This window comes from Sander vitreus, chromosome 8, assembly GCF_031162955.1.
Source record: "Sander vitreus isolate 19-12246 chromosome 8, sanVit1, whole genome shotgun sequence".
NCBI classification, from domain to species: Eukaryota; Metazoa; Chordata; class Actinopteri; order Perciformes; family Percidae; genus Sander; species Sander vitreus.
This window is the reverse complement of record NC_135862.1, coordinates 18,423,841-18,435,864: the sequence shown is the minus strand read 5'-3', so window position 1 is coordinate 18,435,864 and position 12,024 is coordinate 18,423,841. Positions and strand designations below refer to the sequence as shown.

General features: G+C 39.6%; 1 protein-coding gene across 1 annotated transcript in view; it reads left to right on the top strand.

Annotated features, from left to right (window-relative positions):
- Window positions 1-6,490, top strand: part of LOC144521548 (A-type voltage-gated potassium channel KCND2-like) — a 30,826-nt gene extending 24,336 nt beyond the window's left edge. Inside the window, exons 2-6 of the mRNA XM_078256096.1 lie at window positions 2,168-2,330; window positions 2,774-2,872; window positions 3,774-3,872; window positions 4,834-5,054; window positions 6,316-6,490. Coding sequence (XP_078112222.1) covers window positions 2,168-2,330; window positions 2,774-2,872; window positions 3,774-3,872; window positions 4,834-5,054; window positions 6,316-6,490 — 757 coding nt within the window. The remainder of the gene's footprint in view (window positions 1-2,167; window positions 2,331-2,773; window positions 2,873-3,773; window positions 3,873-4,833; window positions 5,055-6,315) is intronic.
- Window positions 6,491-12,024: the final 5,534 nt, after the last annotated feature.

The window sequence follows — 12,024 nt, the reverse complement described above, 5'->3', positions numbered from 1 at the left end:
CCGGAATCTATAATGGACACCTACTGTCAGGCTTCGTCGGTAATTACATAGGAAAATTACTTGACCTGTAATGAACTGTAAAACAAATGACATCTGTGTAAGATTACGCAACTCGAAAGCAAACTGTTGTACATGAAGTCCCATCAAGCATGATATTAAAATGTCCACTTTTACATCTTTCCGCCCAAGCTCTGTAAAAGCCCAGGCTGTTGGGCCCAACGTGATGGAAACCTGAGGCTAATGACTCAAGCAGACGGCCGTGGGCATTAGACAACTTCATTTATGAAAAAGTCAACCTCCCGTGTAGCGATACATTCACATTACCCTGCCTCACTTGAGAGACACGCAGCTGTCACAGCCACTGAGCAATGCTGATGTCCTTTCCTACCTGCATTCATCTTACTCTCAGGAGGTAATGGTCTTCTCAGGTCATTTGCGCATTAGGGTCTCGATCATTCATCTCACCCACCTGCAATCCTATGGAATCATATGGATTGCAGGTTCTCAGTAGCACATAGAGGGATGTTTAGAAGACAAAGAAAACATACATGCTCTAAATCATTTATTTGCACTCGCTTTCTAAAGTCCCAGTGCTGCCTGTGGCCAAAAGTGTCTGCAGAGGGCTATTTGTGAGCATGCAGGTTATGTTCATATGATTTGTGGGTATAATTTGCTGTTTTATGCCTTGGAGAAGTCAGGGTTTGTTCTCTAATTATTTTGTGATGTTGAATGATAATCACCTTTCTATGTGGCAACAGATTGTCTAAATGCAGCAAAATGTTATCAATGTTATTTTTGTTAGTTTTGGTGGTATTGGCTGGTAAGTGGTAGAGGTGTTTAGAATATATATGTATGAACGTATGTACGAACACATCTTAAACACTGAAATTCAAAACCAACTTAAACTGAACCAGCTTTACTGAATCACCATTGTCACAAACAAATCAGTAGCTTTTAGTATATTTAAAGACCACAAAGCCACAGAAACAATCACAATACGATAACATTGTCTCACGTAGTTGGCTGCTTAGGCATTAACCTTACCCTAACAGTGTCTGTATATAGTTTTGTACTGAACTGAACGTATAAGTTTGAACCAGCAACATATAACAAATATTACTACTGAACAGAATCAGTGCTTAACATTGTGTCACTATGAACAGGGATTTGTTCATCTACTGTTGTACGCACTGAAGTGCATTTTAACGGTATTGCAAGTTCTTAGTGAAGAAAGAAATCACGAAATAACGAATAAACGAAAAAATTCAAAGCAGGGGTTTTGTAATTTCCACCTCTAGAAAGCAGCACTGGATGTGTCGGCAAATGTAAAGAAAGTAAGATCATGAAGACAGTTTGATTTTAGCTTTACCTTGAACGCAGACAGGTCCGACTGCCTGATAGAAGACAGGCACATTAATCTCTTTAATAGGGATGATTCAGTCCCATCTGACATATGTACAACCATTAATATGCTCATGCTGAATGTAGCCTGTTCAACATTTGTATAATGTTGAAAAATGTCATGCTTGTGCTTGTGCACAATTTCCAAAGAGCTGCTTTTCACTTTATCTCGAACATTAATTGTTTTGATGGTTTCACTGCATATCTGCATTCACTATTCAAGGTCCATTTTGATGTGGGAAGAACAAATCACACGAGTGCCTGTTACTGAGGCCCACACTTTCAAAAACCTTTTCTCCAGCGTTTCGCATCACACTGTTCCCTTCCCATTTTGCTTTGACTTTATGTGATACTACTCCCCGTATCTTTCTCAAGCTGTTTTGCTTACAGAGGTCACAGGGGATACGTTGCGCATTTGGTCATGATGTGAAAGCATTAGTCGGTGCCAGCAGGTGTGTAATTATATATGAAACAGGGTTTTAAAAGAGGAACATCACGATGGCATGTAGAAAGTAGGCCAGGAAGAAGAGACTTCAGAAAAGTCCTATTTATTCCTCACCCACTTCAAATGTGTGACTTCGTATTTTAAGTTGTGAAATAATCCAAGGTCACTTCAACTATTTCAAGACTATTAAAAATAACATTAAACAGACAACAACTTAATGTGATGAAACAAGCCTCCAGGGCGGATTCTTTCAAAGGAATATTTTTTTCTTCTTGTTTTTCTACCCAGTGTGCTCACTGTTGTCCGTTTTATGTATTTCAGGTATGGTGACATGGTGCCAAAAACAATCGTGGGGAAGGTGTTTGGGTCCATATGCTCTCTGAGTGGGGTGCTGGTCATCGCCTTGCCTGTCCCTGTCATAGTGTCAAACTTCAGCCGTATCTACCACCAAAGCCAGCGGGCAGAGAAACGGCGAGCCCAGAGGGTACTTACTCTCCCCCTCCCACTGCCTCTCTCTTCCCTGTTCTCTCTATCTCTCTTTATTTTGCTTCTGTCTGCCTCTTTCCTCTGCCCCTGTCTTATCCGCATGTAACAGAATGACAGGGCAAACACTATCTTCCAGAATATTAATTTTTTTATTGTGTTTCTGTGTATTGGGTGGGCTCAACTTCCTTGAATGTATTTCAGTGGGAGAAAGAAATAAGAGAGGGAATGACAATGACTGAACAAATGATCTTCAGAGTATAGTGTCAGCAGCTTTTCAATAGCAATATGTGCATTTTTTTCTAAAAGTGTTTGCTAAGGCAAAAATTCCTAATCATAGAGTTAAGCATGGCCTCTCCCTACTAAATACTGTGGCTGCCAGAGTCAATTAGTGTGACAGACAAACCGTCAGAGGCTAAAACAGAGGTCTGTTTTTTCAAACAGAAAGCTCGGCTTGGTAAAATCCGCGCTGCGAAGATTCGAGGCACTAATGTCTATATGCGCTACAAACAAAATGGGCTCCTGATCAACTCACTGGAGGAGGTAACGGGACCAAGCACCGGCTTGGGGGCTGACTGACCGGGGCCATGCTGACGCTTGCATGCCGCTCTGCTCGGGGGCCATGCCACCACGCACTGGGGAGGGGGGGCTGTTCATTCTGTAACACAGGGACTGCTGTCATTCCAGTGCTTCAGTGTATTTGTCCTCTCTCTTACATCACACCTCTTAGTTGCAGCATTGACATGCTTCCTCAACACTCTCTTTCTGTCCAAACAGCAGGAGGGCCAGGCAGGCCTTCTGGCGGAGCACAGCCATTACAGTCACACTAACTCATGACCAAGCTCTGCATGTCTGTCCAACAGGGTTTGGAGGGGAAGGAGGGAACCAAAGGCTTACTGGACAGTAGGTTGCCTATGGTGGCTGTCTGCTCGGCCCGCATCTCCTCTAAACTCTGTTTTTGATCTGCTGTGTGTTCTGTGTGTTATTTCTAGAGCATCAAGGTTGCAACTAACATAACATACCTTCCATACCAGAGCTGTGCAGAGCTCCATCAAAATGTGTAGTGTTGTTGTGGTCCAGAATCTGTGATGTGTTTGGTGCAATCTGTTCGATCTGTGTCTAAGTGTGCCACTGCTGTTGCACTGAACTGAGCTCTAATTTGACTTTTTTTTGATTATTCTCACCAAATCAGAGAAAGAATGGTAAAACCAGCAGTCAAACATGTTGTAGTCAGCCACTGTCTCTATGCATCTCTAAAACATCCCCATCTCACTAGGTTGTCAGTAGATTGGCTGCCGTGCTACAGATCAGCATTTCAACCCTCAATGCTTTGCATACTCTCCGCTACATCACAGAGCTAGCTGTTGCCTGAGACTATGTTTCTATGTAAAATCCAAACCTGTTCATCTACACTGTTGTTATTTTTTACTTTGTGTGTTCGAAGGCCTCCAAGGAGGCAGGACGAGCCCTGGTGGCGAAGGCCCCCAGCCCTCCTTTTGAGAGCCAACATAATCACCTGCTGCACTGCCTGGAGAAAACCACGGTAAAATATATTTTTTTTCTAAAACTTAAATCTCACTTTGCCACTCACTTTGGCATCTTTCATTCTCATTATCTTGGTAACATACTTTAGACAGTTTGAAATAGCTCACTGTGAAAAATTGTTTATTTTATGTTAAATTGCATCACTTATGTCTGTGCTATAACATCATTAGTGACCGTCTGTTACAGTGTGTTGCAAATTGAAACAAAGTGAGTTTTTTCATCCATTCACAAACTGTACACAATCTATTCTATATGCAACATGAGTTAAAAATAGCTGTAAATGGGACAGGGAAATGTTGAGTCCCCTCGCCAGCATTACATGCTAAACATAACATGACTCAGCCAGCCATTAACATTATTCCCTCCAAACAAAGCAGCATACTTCATTTTAACACTATCTATAATTTTGAGATACAGTAAGAGCCTCTTTAATGCTTGGGTGTGACATGAGTTCTACACTCCAAACCCTGCACAAAGACATGGACAGGCAGTAAATCATTGTCCCTCCTTATAGATGATCCTCCCCCAGTGAAAGGCTTGCTGGAAAATATATTAGGTATCTCATGGTGTGCCTTATAGATGGCAGGAGTGACAGAGGGGAGGTATAAGAAAGGCGTCACGATGCATCTGATTCTGCGTAGTGTCACTCTGCCACCTGCTGGCTAAGCCTGAAACACACTTGAAGCCTGACCTTCAAGTCATTCTCATTTGTCACAGTCATAACAGTTGTGAATGTTTTCACAGATGGCACTTAATAAGAACATCTGGGCCAATATATTTCTATTCCCTTGATGATTCATTTTCGAATTATTAAACAATTTTGCTGTGGATTCTGTTCAGTCTGTTTAGTCTGTCCTGTGAAACATCTTTAGTCATTATTTAGCAGAGCCAATCATTGATGTAATAGAGTGATTCATGAGCAACATTGAATCAAAATGTTCCACCGTCTTCCTCTGCAGAACCACGAGTTTGTGGACGAGCAGACATTTCAGGCTAACTGCATGGAAATCTCTGTGATGAACAAGTCAGGGTCTCGTGCGTCCTCGCTGTCCTCGTCTCCACACGGCCTCAGCTCGTGCTGCTCTCGGCGCCACAGGAAGAAGAGCAGCTTCAGCCTGCCCAGCACAAACAACCAGGAGCTCAGCACCATACAGATAAGAGAGAGGCCTGTGGCCAACAGGTAGTATCTCAGTCTAGCTCTTTTGTCTGTCTCTACATCTCTGTCTCTCTCGACTCACAAACACCAAATACACACATATGCATGCACACAGCTGCTCCTCGCTGGGAAATTAAATCATGGATTAATTTATACAGATATATAAACAAGTATATATTATAAGGAAGTAAGAAAAAAACAACATATTGTTGCTATCCAATGAAAAGTATCTCCATATATAGTTTTTAGGGTTTCAGGTAAACAGAAGGTTCTTTTGTGGATTCTGAAATTTCTCTTAGTTCTTAGGTTGAATGATCAAAAATGCTTTGTCATGAACCTTTAAACAAGGCTGTTTTTCTTATTTAATGAAATGTTTACATTTTGGAGATACATGGTTTTGATTGGACAGCAACCACATGTAAGTTCAAAGCAAGTGTGACTTTTTGACATGTTGGGTTTCATAAGTGAGGTACTTTCACTTTGCATGTGATAGTCAAGTTCAGCCAAATTATTTATTTATTTATTTTACTAATACCTCTACCTCTATTGGTATAGTTTTGGTTTTATTTAATTATGGTTGTCTCTGGGATTTCTGCTTCCAACCAAAGACATTAAAAGTGAATTCAATTGTGTTTGTGGTGCTCAAAGAAAAATAGAAACAACATGTCCCATCACTGTTAATCCACAGACATTGCAGTTTTCAGTGGAACTTCTTTTTACCAAATAACTAATCCTTTCTCTCTGTGAAAACAGCTTGTTCTGTGGATAATCCACTGCAACTAGGACACTGTATCTGGTGTTGCTGTTGAATGTTTTTTTTTTATGTTGTAAGCAGCATAATTCTCAGAGATGGATATCTCAGAATACAGGCATGTGCTGTAAAACTATTATTTCTTGATACCACGAGTGGTAAGTGAGAAAACTTGTTACTTCATAAATTAGGTGAACTAACACCCATTTACCATAGTGTGAAATATTTCATACAGGTGAGGATTCTTTTGTTGTATTTGATGTATATAGTCAGTCTCAACCTTTATATGCACAGTCCTCCACAGTATTATCTTTAGACTGACAAAAGCTGCGGAGGTTCACACTGAAAACTGATGAGCAACATAAGCCAAAGCACCTTTACATTTTTACTCTGTACAAAGAACATGAATATTTCTGTATCGTTGCTTTTATACTGTACAGTATAAGAATAAAGAACTCTGTGAAATAAAGTCTTGTGTAATACATTCACAAGGTTAAGACTCTCATCCTCTTTCATCCTATGTTTCTTTTACAGCCGATCCAGCCTGAATGCCAAACTTGATGAGACTGTGCCCTTGAAATGTGACAAACCTTACATCACTCCTTCCATGGTCAGCCTATCTGCACCGGTGGTGACCTCATCGGACGGACACGGCTCCACCACCACCGCATACTCTCAGAGCAACATTGTCCGAGTATCTGCCTTGTAGATGTCATGCTTATCTGATCAGCTAACTGGTCTCAAGAAGCACCAGATGCTGAGGAGAGGGACCACCGAGCATCAACCTGCCATAATTTAGAGGGATTATAAATATAAAATCTGGGTTTTTGAAGTAGTGATCTCATCTGATGTCACACTCTGCATGGTATTAAAATGATGTGGACGGCTGCCTTGGAAATAAAAGCAAACCAGCACATCTTGCGCCATTAAGCACAGCAGAGCAAGGAAGTGTTGGTATTGCGTGGTTATCGTTGTTGCCTAAAAATACTGAGAAAACTTTATTTTTGAACATGTAATGTAGTTGTATTTGTTGTCTTCTGATACTAAGGAGGAAAGGCAGATGTTAAAAGATCATTCTTGATAGCCTCTGATGACAAAGCACACGTATTAATTAACTGAGGACCATCTTTGTGAATATTAAATCATCTACTTACATATTAGAAACAATCACCACCCAGTTAAATAGATTGTTTTGAAACCCTTCAACTACACTGTTTCTAATTGTCCCCTCACTGTTGTAAATTCAGAAAACATGCATCCACTGGAATGGATAACTGTTGTGAATATTCATTAACTGACTCATTAACTGGTTGATTTCATAGCTTGATGAGTAAAAAATACAACGCATCCTGACATGTTTCTGAAATGTGCAAGTGAACGTCAAAATGACAAAATCTGTGTTAACTTACATATTTGACAACCTGGTATGGATCTATGTGAAAGCCACTGTCATTAATTAACAATGGACATTGAGAACAATGCAGGGTACATATTAATTAGGTGATAAGGTAGAAATCTAAGTGAATGTTCTCCACAACACTCAACTAATACTAACCCTGATGTGGACACAGATTGACCTGGAAAACCATATGAAAGAGTACTGAACAATTCCATTGCACTGCTCTTAAATTATAATATTCATTATAATAAGTGAGACTTGGTAGATTTCACTGTGTTAAAGGGCCATTTTGTACATTTTTCATATTGTAAATATCTCATTTAGAACTTTATCAACTGCATTTGAAGTTGGCTCCTCTTATTTCTAGATTTAGTTGACAGTTGTTGGCATACTATTTCTGTCTGTTAACTGGTTGAATTAAGGATTTGCATGCTGTCATTGCAGAATTCTGTTTTATTAAAAGTATGTCTTCTTGTTGGAGGTTTGTCAGTAAAAATGAGATTGATGGAAGGAAACACAAAGAGACTGGTATATTATGATGTAAATTCTGCAAAGCTTTGCTTTTAATGAAATGCAAACCTTGTCATGGAGTACATATATAAGAGGTAAGGAAAAAGGACAAATGATCACACATTGTGCATTTGGTGCAGTGGTTAGAATAAATACTGTAGCTCTACTGAAACATCCATTAAATGACCCATGTCTTTTGTTTCTTATGAGAGCACAATAATGTGATCTCATAACGTTTTGCCTGATTACTCAAAGATCATCACCAATGAGAGGATGGAATAATAATTAGGTGCCGCCAGGACACGTGAGGACTTGACTGGCCCAGTGGTGGGTCCTGCCTGCAGGATCTCTGGAGACAGACAAGCAGGCCTCAGTGATTGTTTGACAACGAATGCTGGCAGCGTCCCCCTGCTGAGCTGATTGCGTCGGCCCAGGCTGTTTCTAGCAGCATGCAGCACCTCTGCTCTGCAGTGTTTAGTAACTGCTGCAAAGTCAGCCTGCATTAAATCTAAGATAACACAGCGGCATATTACATAATATACCTCCTATCCCCAAATCAAAATTCACACTTTGACGTCTGGGGTTTCTTTTAGTTAATATTTTAACAATGACTAGATAAATGTTAACCATTTTAATATTCAGTTACATAGTGAATATTGAATATGGTAATTTGGTCTAGTGCCACTCAGAAGTGGGTAGAAGTAGAAATATTATAATTCTTTATTGAATATGGACAAAAACTTGTTTTTAAGCCTATAAAACTCTGTCCGAAACTGAGGGTTCACTGCAGCATATATTATTGGGTCACTTAGTGATGTGATGCAGGCGATAGAGACTGACAGAATCTGCATGTCCCGAATGATTGTTATCTGAAAAAATCATAGAAAATGAAAAAGTGTTAGAGAACATTAAAGAAGACTTTGTGTAACGGCTATCAATATACAGTATATTACACAGCTTTTAAACCTAGGGTTCAGAGAATTAGTTTGATATAAAATATAAAAATACAATTGGTTTGCTGTTGTAAGCAGCACATATGCATGCAAATATAAATATATATATATATATATATATATATATATATATATATATATATATATATATATATATATATATATATACTGTATATATAATTTATGGCATTATGACGTGATGTATGTTCTTGGAGCCTAAAGGTGAGTTCAGGGGCCAGAAACAGTTGAGAGGCCCTACTACACACTACAGTTTAAGTTATACTACAAAGAAAAACTTTACATTTTTGACATAGAAAATGCCAGAAAACTTGCATCCTTGTCTCACAAATACTTACCTGTGTTCTGTGAACAGCATTCATCAGGATAGTTGTGATCAATGGTAGCCAGAATAAGACAAAGGTTATAATAATATAGCCAGCACGCTTCGCCATTTTACTTTCCTTCTTTTTTTTCGCTCTCTCTTTACTTGCTTTGGAAGGCATCATGCAAACAGCACCATCCACCTCCATGTTTTGTTTTGTAGCTTCTGTTTCAGGGACATTACTTATGCCGGGAGGTAATGAAGACACTTGATCTACAGTCAATTTTTCTCCTCCATTGCTGCTCTTAGCTTGTTTTAATTCAATCAGTAAAACAGGAGTGGATTCTGTATTCTCGAACTGTGCAGACGAGGGAACATGGGGGCTGGTTTCTTTCATTTCAGAGGGCGTTTTGTCAATTTTTACTGTCTCTTTGGACTGCTTTTCTATGTCGAAATTGCTTGACACCTTCTGCGGCTTTGTGGTTGAGCTCTGAACACTAGCAGCAGCATCTCCATTTGATGGGTTTGTTTCAACATCTGCGCCACAGGGATTGGACTGCTCTGTTTTAAAAGGTTTCTCCTCAGTCTGCACTGCAGTCGGCATTGCAGGAGGGTGATGTTGTTTTGTTTCCAAGTCAGTTATCTCCAATGTATTTTTTAACTCTTTTTTATTCTCTGAACTGATGGAGGCACATTGTGGAGCTTTTGTTGAGGCCAGTAGAGCAGTCGTAGAATCTTTCTTGGATGAATTTGGTTCAGCTTGTGTCACTAGTTCCACCTGAACAACACTTTTGCTCAGGGTCTGGTTTTGCTCTGATTTTTCGTGTCCATTTTCCACCGCTGTGGTTTCTTCTTTCTTCTGCTTATCTTTTGTTTTGTCTGTTTTTGAAAGAGGAAAAGTACCTCTGTCAAATATTTTGCGATTGTGTGATCTCACAAGGATAAATATGCGAGCATAGAATCCAATGATAACGCTAAAACAAGCTGCCCAAAGTGGGAACAACATGTAAAGTCCAAAGGTGTCATAGGAGGAGGATGTTACTCTTGATAATCCTTTGCATTTTTCATACACGGGTGAGTCCTTCACAAATATCACACAAAAAACAGCCACCAGAATAGCCAAGGCCCATGTGAGAGGAATCAGTACCATTATCCGTCTTCGCCTTTGACTAGTTTTGGAGGGTTGGGCAATGGCCTGGTACCTTTCTCCACTTATACAGGCCAGTGTCAACAGTTGGATGCAGCAGCTGAAAGAGAAAAAGGCCACTTGTATATCACAGATCAACTCGTCCACATATCCTCTTTGATACACAGTCGTGACGATGGTTAAGAGAATGGGGCAGTCAACTACACATCTCAGAATGTCTATGACTGCAAGATTCACCACCAGCACATTATTCATAGTTTGCAGTGATTTTTGGTAATGAACTGCCAGTATAACAAAAAGATTTGCTGCAATCCCCACAGCAGAAGTGATCAACAGAATCAAGCTGTTTGCCACAACAAAGGCGATGTCAGTGTATTCCTCCCAAATGGTGTTGTTCCCAGAGTCCCATGCAGGTGGAAGCTTGCCTCTCATCTCCAGGTTCAAAGAGTTAACATGTTTAGTTCTTCATTTCAGTATCTTCATTCTCTCTACGCCTCCCACAGTAAGCCTAGCTTCGCTTGTTGGCAAGAGATTCTCCACTGAGTGAATAATGTTAATGGGTGAACCTGTAGCTTGGACAAGTATCCGCCCTTTTCATTATCACTTCACTGCAGCAGAACGTCACCTGGGAGTCCTCACTGTTCACATTCATTAAAGACTGTGCAGTGTATTCACAGCATAGACAACTGGGGAAAAAAAGGATGGTTGTTAATTGAAAAGTATTTACGTCACTATTATTTCAATCCTGATTCAGAACTTTAAAAAGCCAATAAATGGCTCAGAGCAGAAATGCAATAGGCTAATGATGATGGTATGGCATTGTGATACATAGGATATGCATCACAGTATGTGTGTGAAGTGAACAGCTGTCCATTTAATCTAATACAGTACCTCACAAAGAAAAAAGCTTTGCATCAAGCATGCCAGATGGATGACTTGGGAGTTCTTGAATTGGCTCAGGAAATACAGCGAGCATTGCTGCTGGATTATAGAATGACACTATGTAATCCTGTTTGAAGATAAAGTGTGAAATGCTCTTTGCTTCAAATGTGCAGGCTTATGGACTATGCCAAATCTGGGATTAGATCAACATAATACATGTTCCTCCTGACCATTCTACATATTATACTGATCCATTATCTGTCAAAATCATGTAGGTAAAAACTAGAAGTTCTGGAAAATAAACTATGCATCAAACGTCTTGGTGCAAAACAAACAACTGTAAATTTTTTAGGACACCATAAACTGTGACAACATAATGAGCAACTTGCTCAAATAGAAACGAGAAGACAAAAGAGTTGCAAATGAAAAAGCGGTTTATTTAGAAACAGATTACCATTTATAATATTTAGCCTACATCCAGCGTGCCAAACAAGTGCCATGGGATGGAAAAAGGCCTAACATATTATTTACAAAAGGTGTATGTAGAGTAGCCTAATAGAAATCACTTTCAGTGCATTAAGAAAGTATTCAGACTACTTCACTTTTTTCACATTTCGTTATGCTGCATCCTAATGCTAAAATTGTGTAAATGAATTAACTCATCAATCTACACTCAATACCCCATAATGACAAAGTGAAATAAGGATTTTAGAATTTTTTGCAAATGTATTAAAAAGAAAAAACAGAATTTAGTATTCAGTTATGACACTTGAAATTTAGCTCAGGTGCTTTCTATTTCTCTTGATCATCTTTGAGATGTTTCTACACCGCGATTGGTCTGTGGTAAATGTAACTGATTGGACATGATGTCTAAGGTTTCACAGTTGATAATGCAATCAGAGCAAAAACCAATCCATGAGGTCGAAGAAGCTGCCTGCACAGCTCAGAGAGAGAGGATTGTGTCGAGGCCAAGCATGGGTGTATAGTGATAATAACACATAAGCGGCAACCTCAGGTGCTGAAATATGCA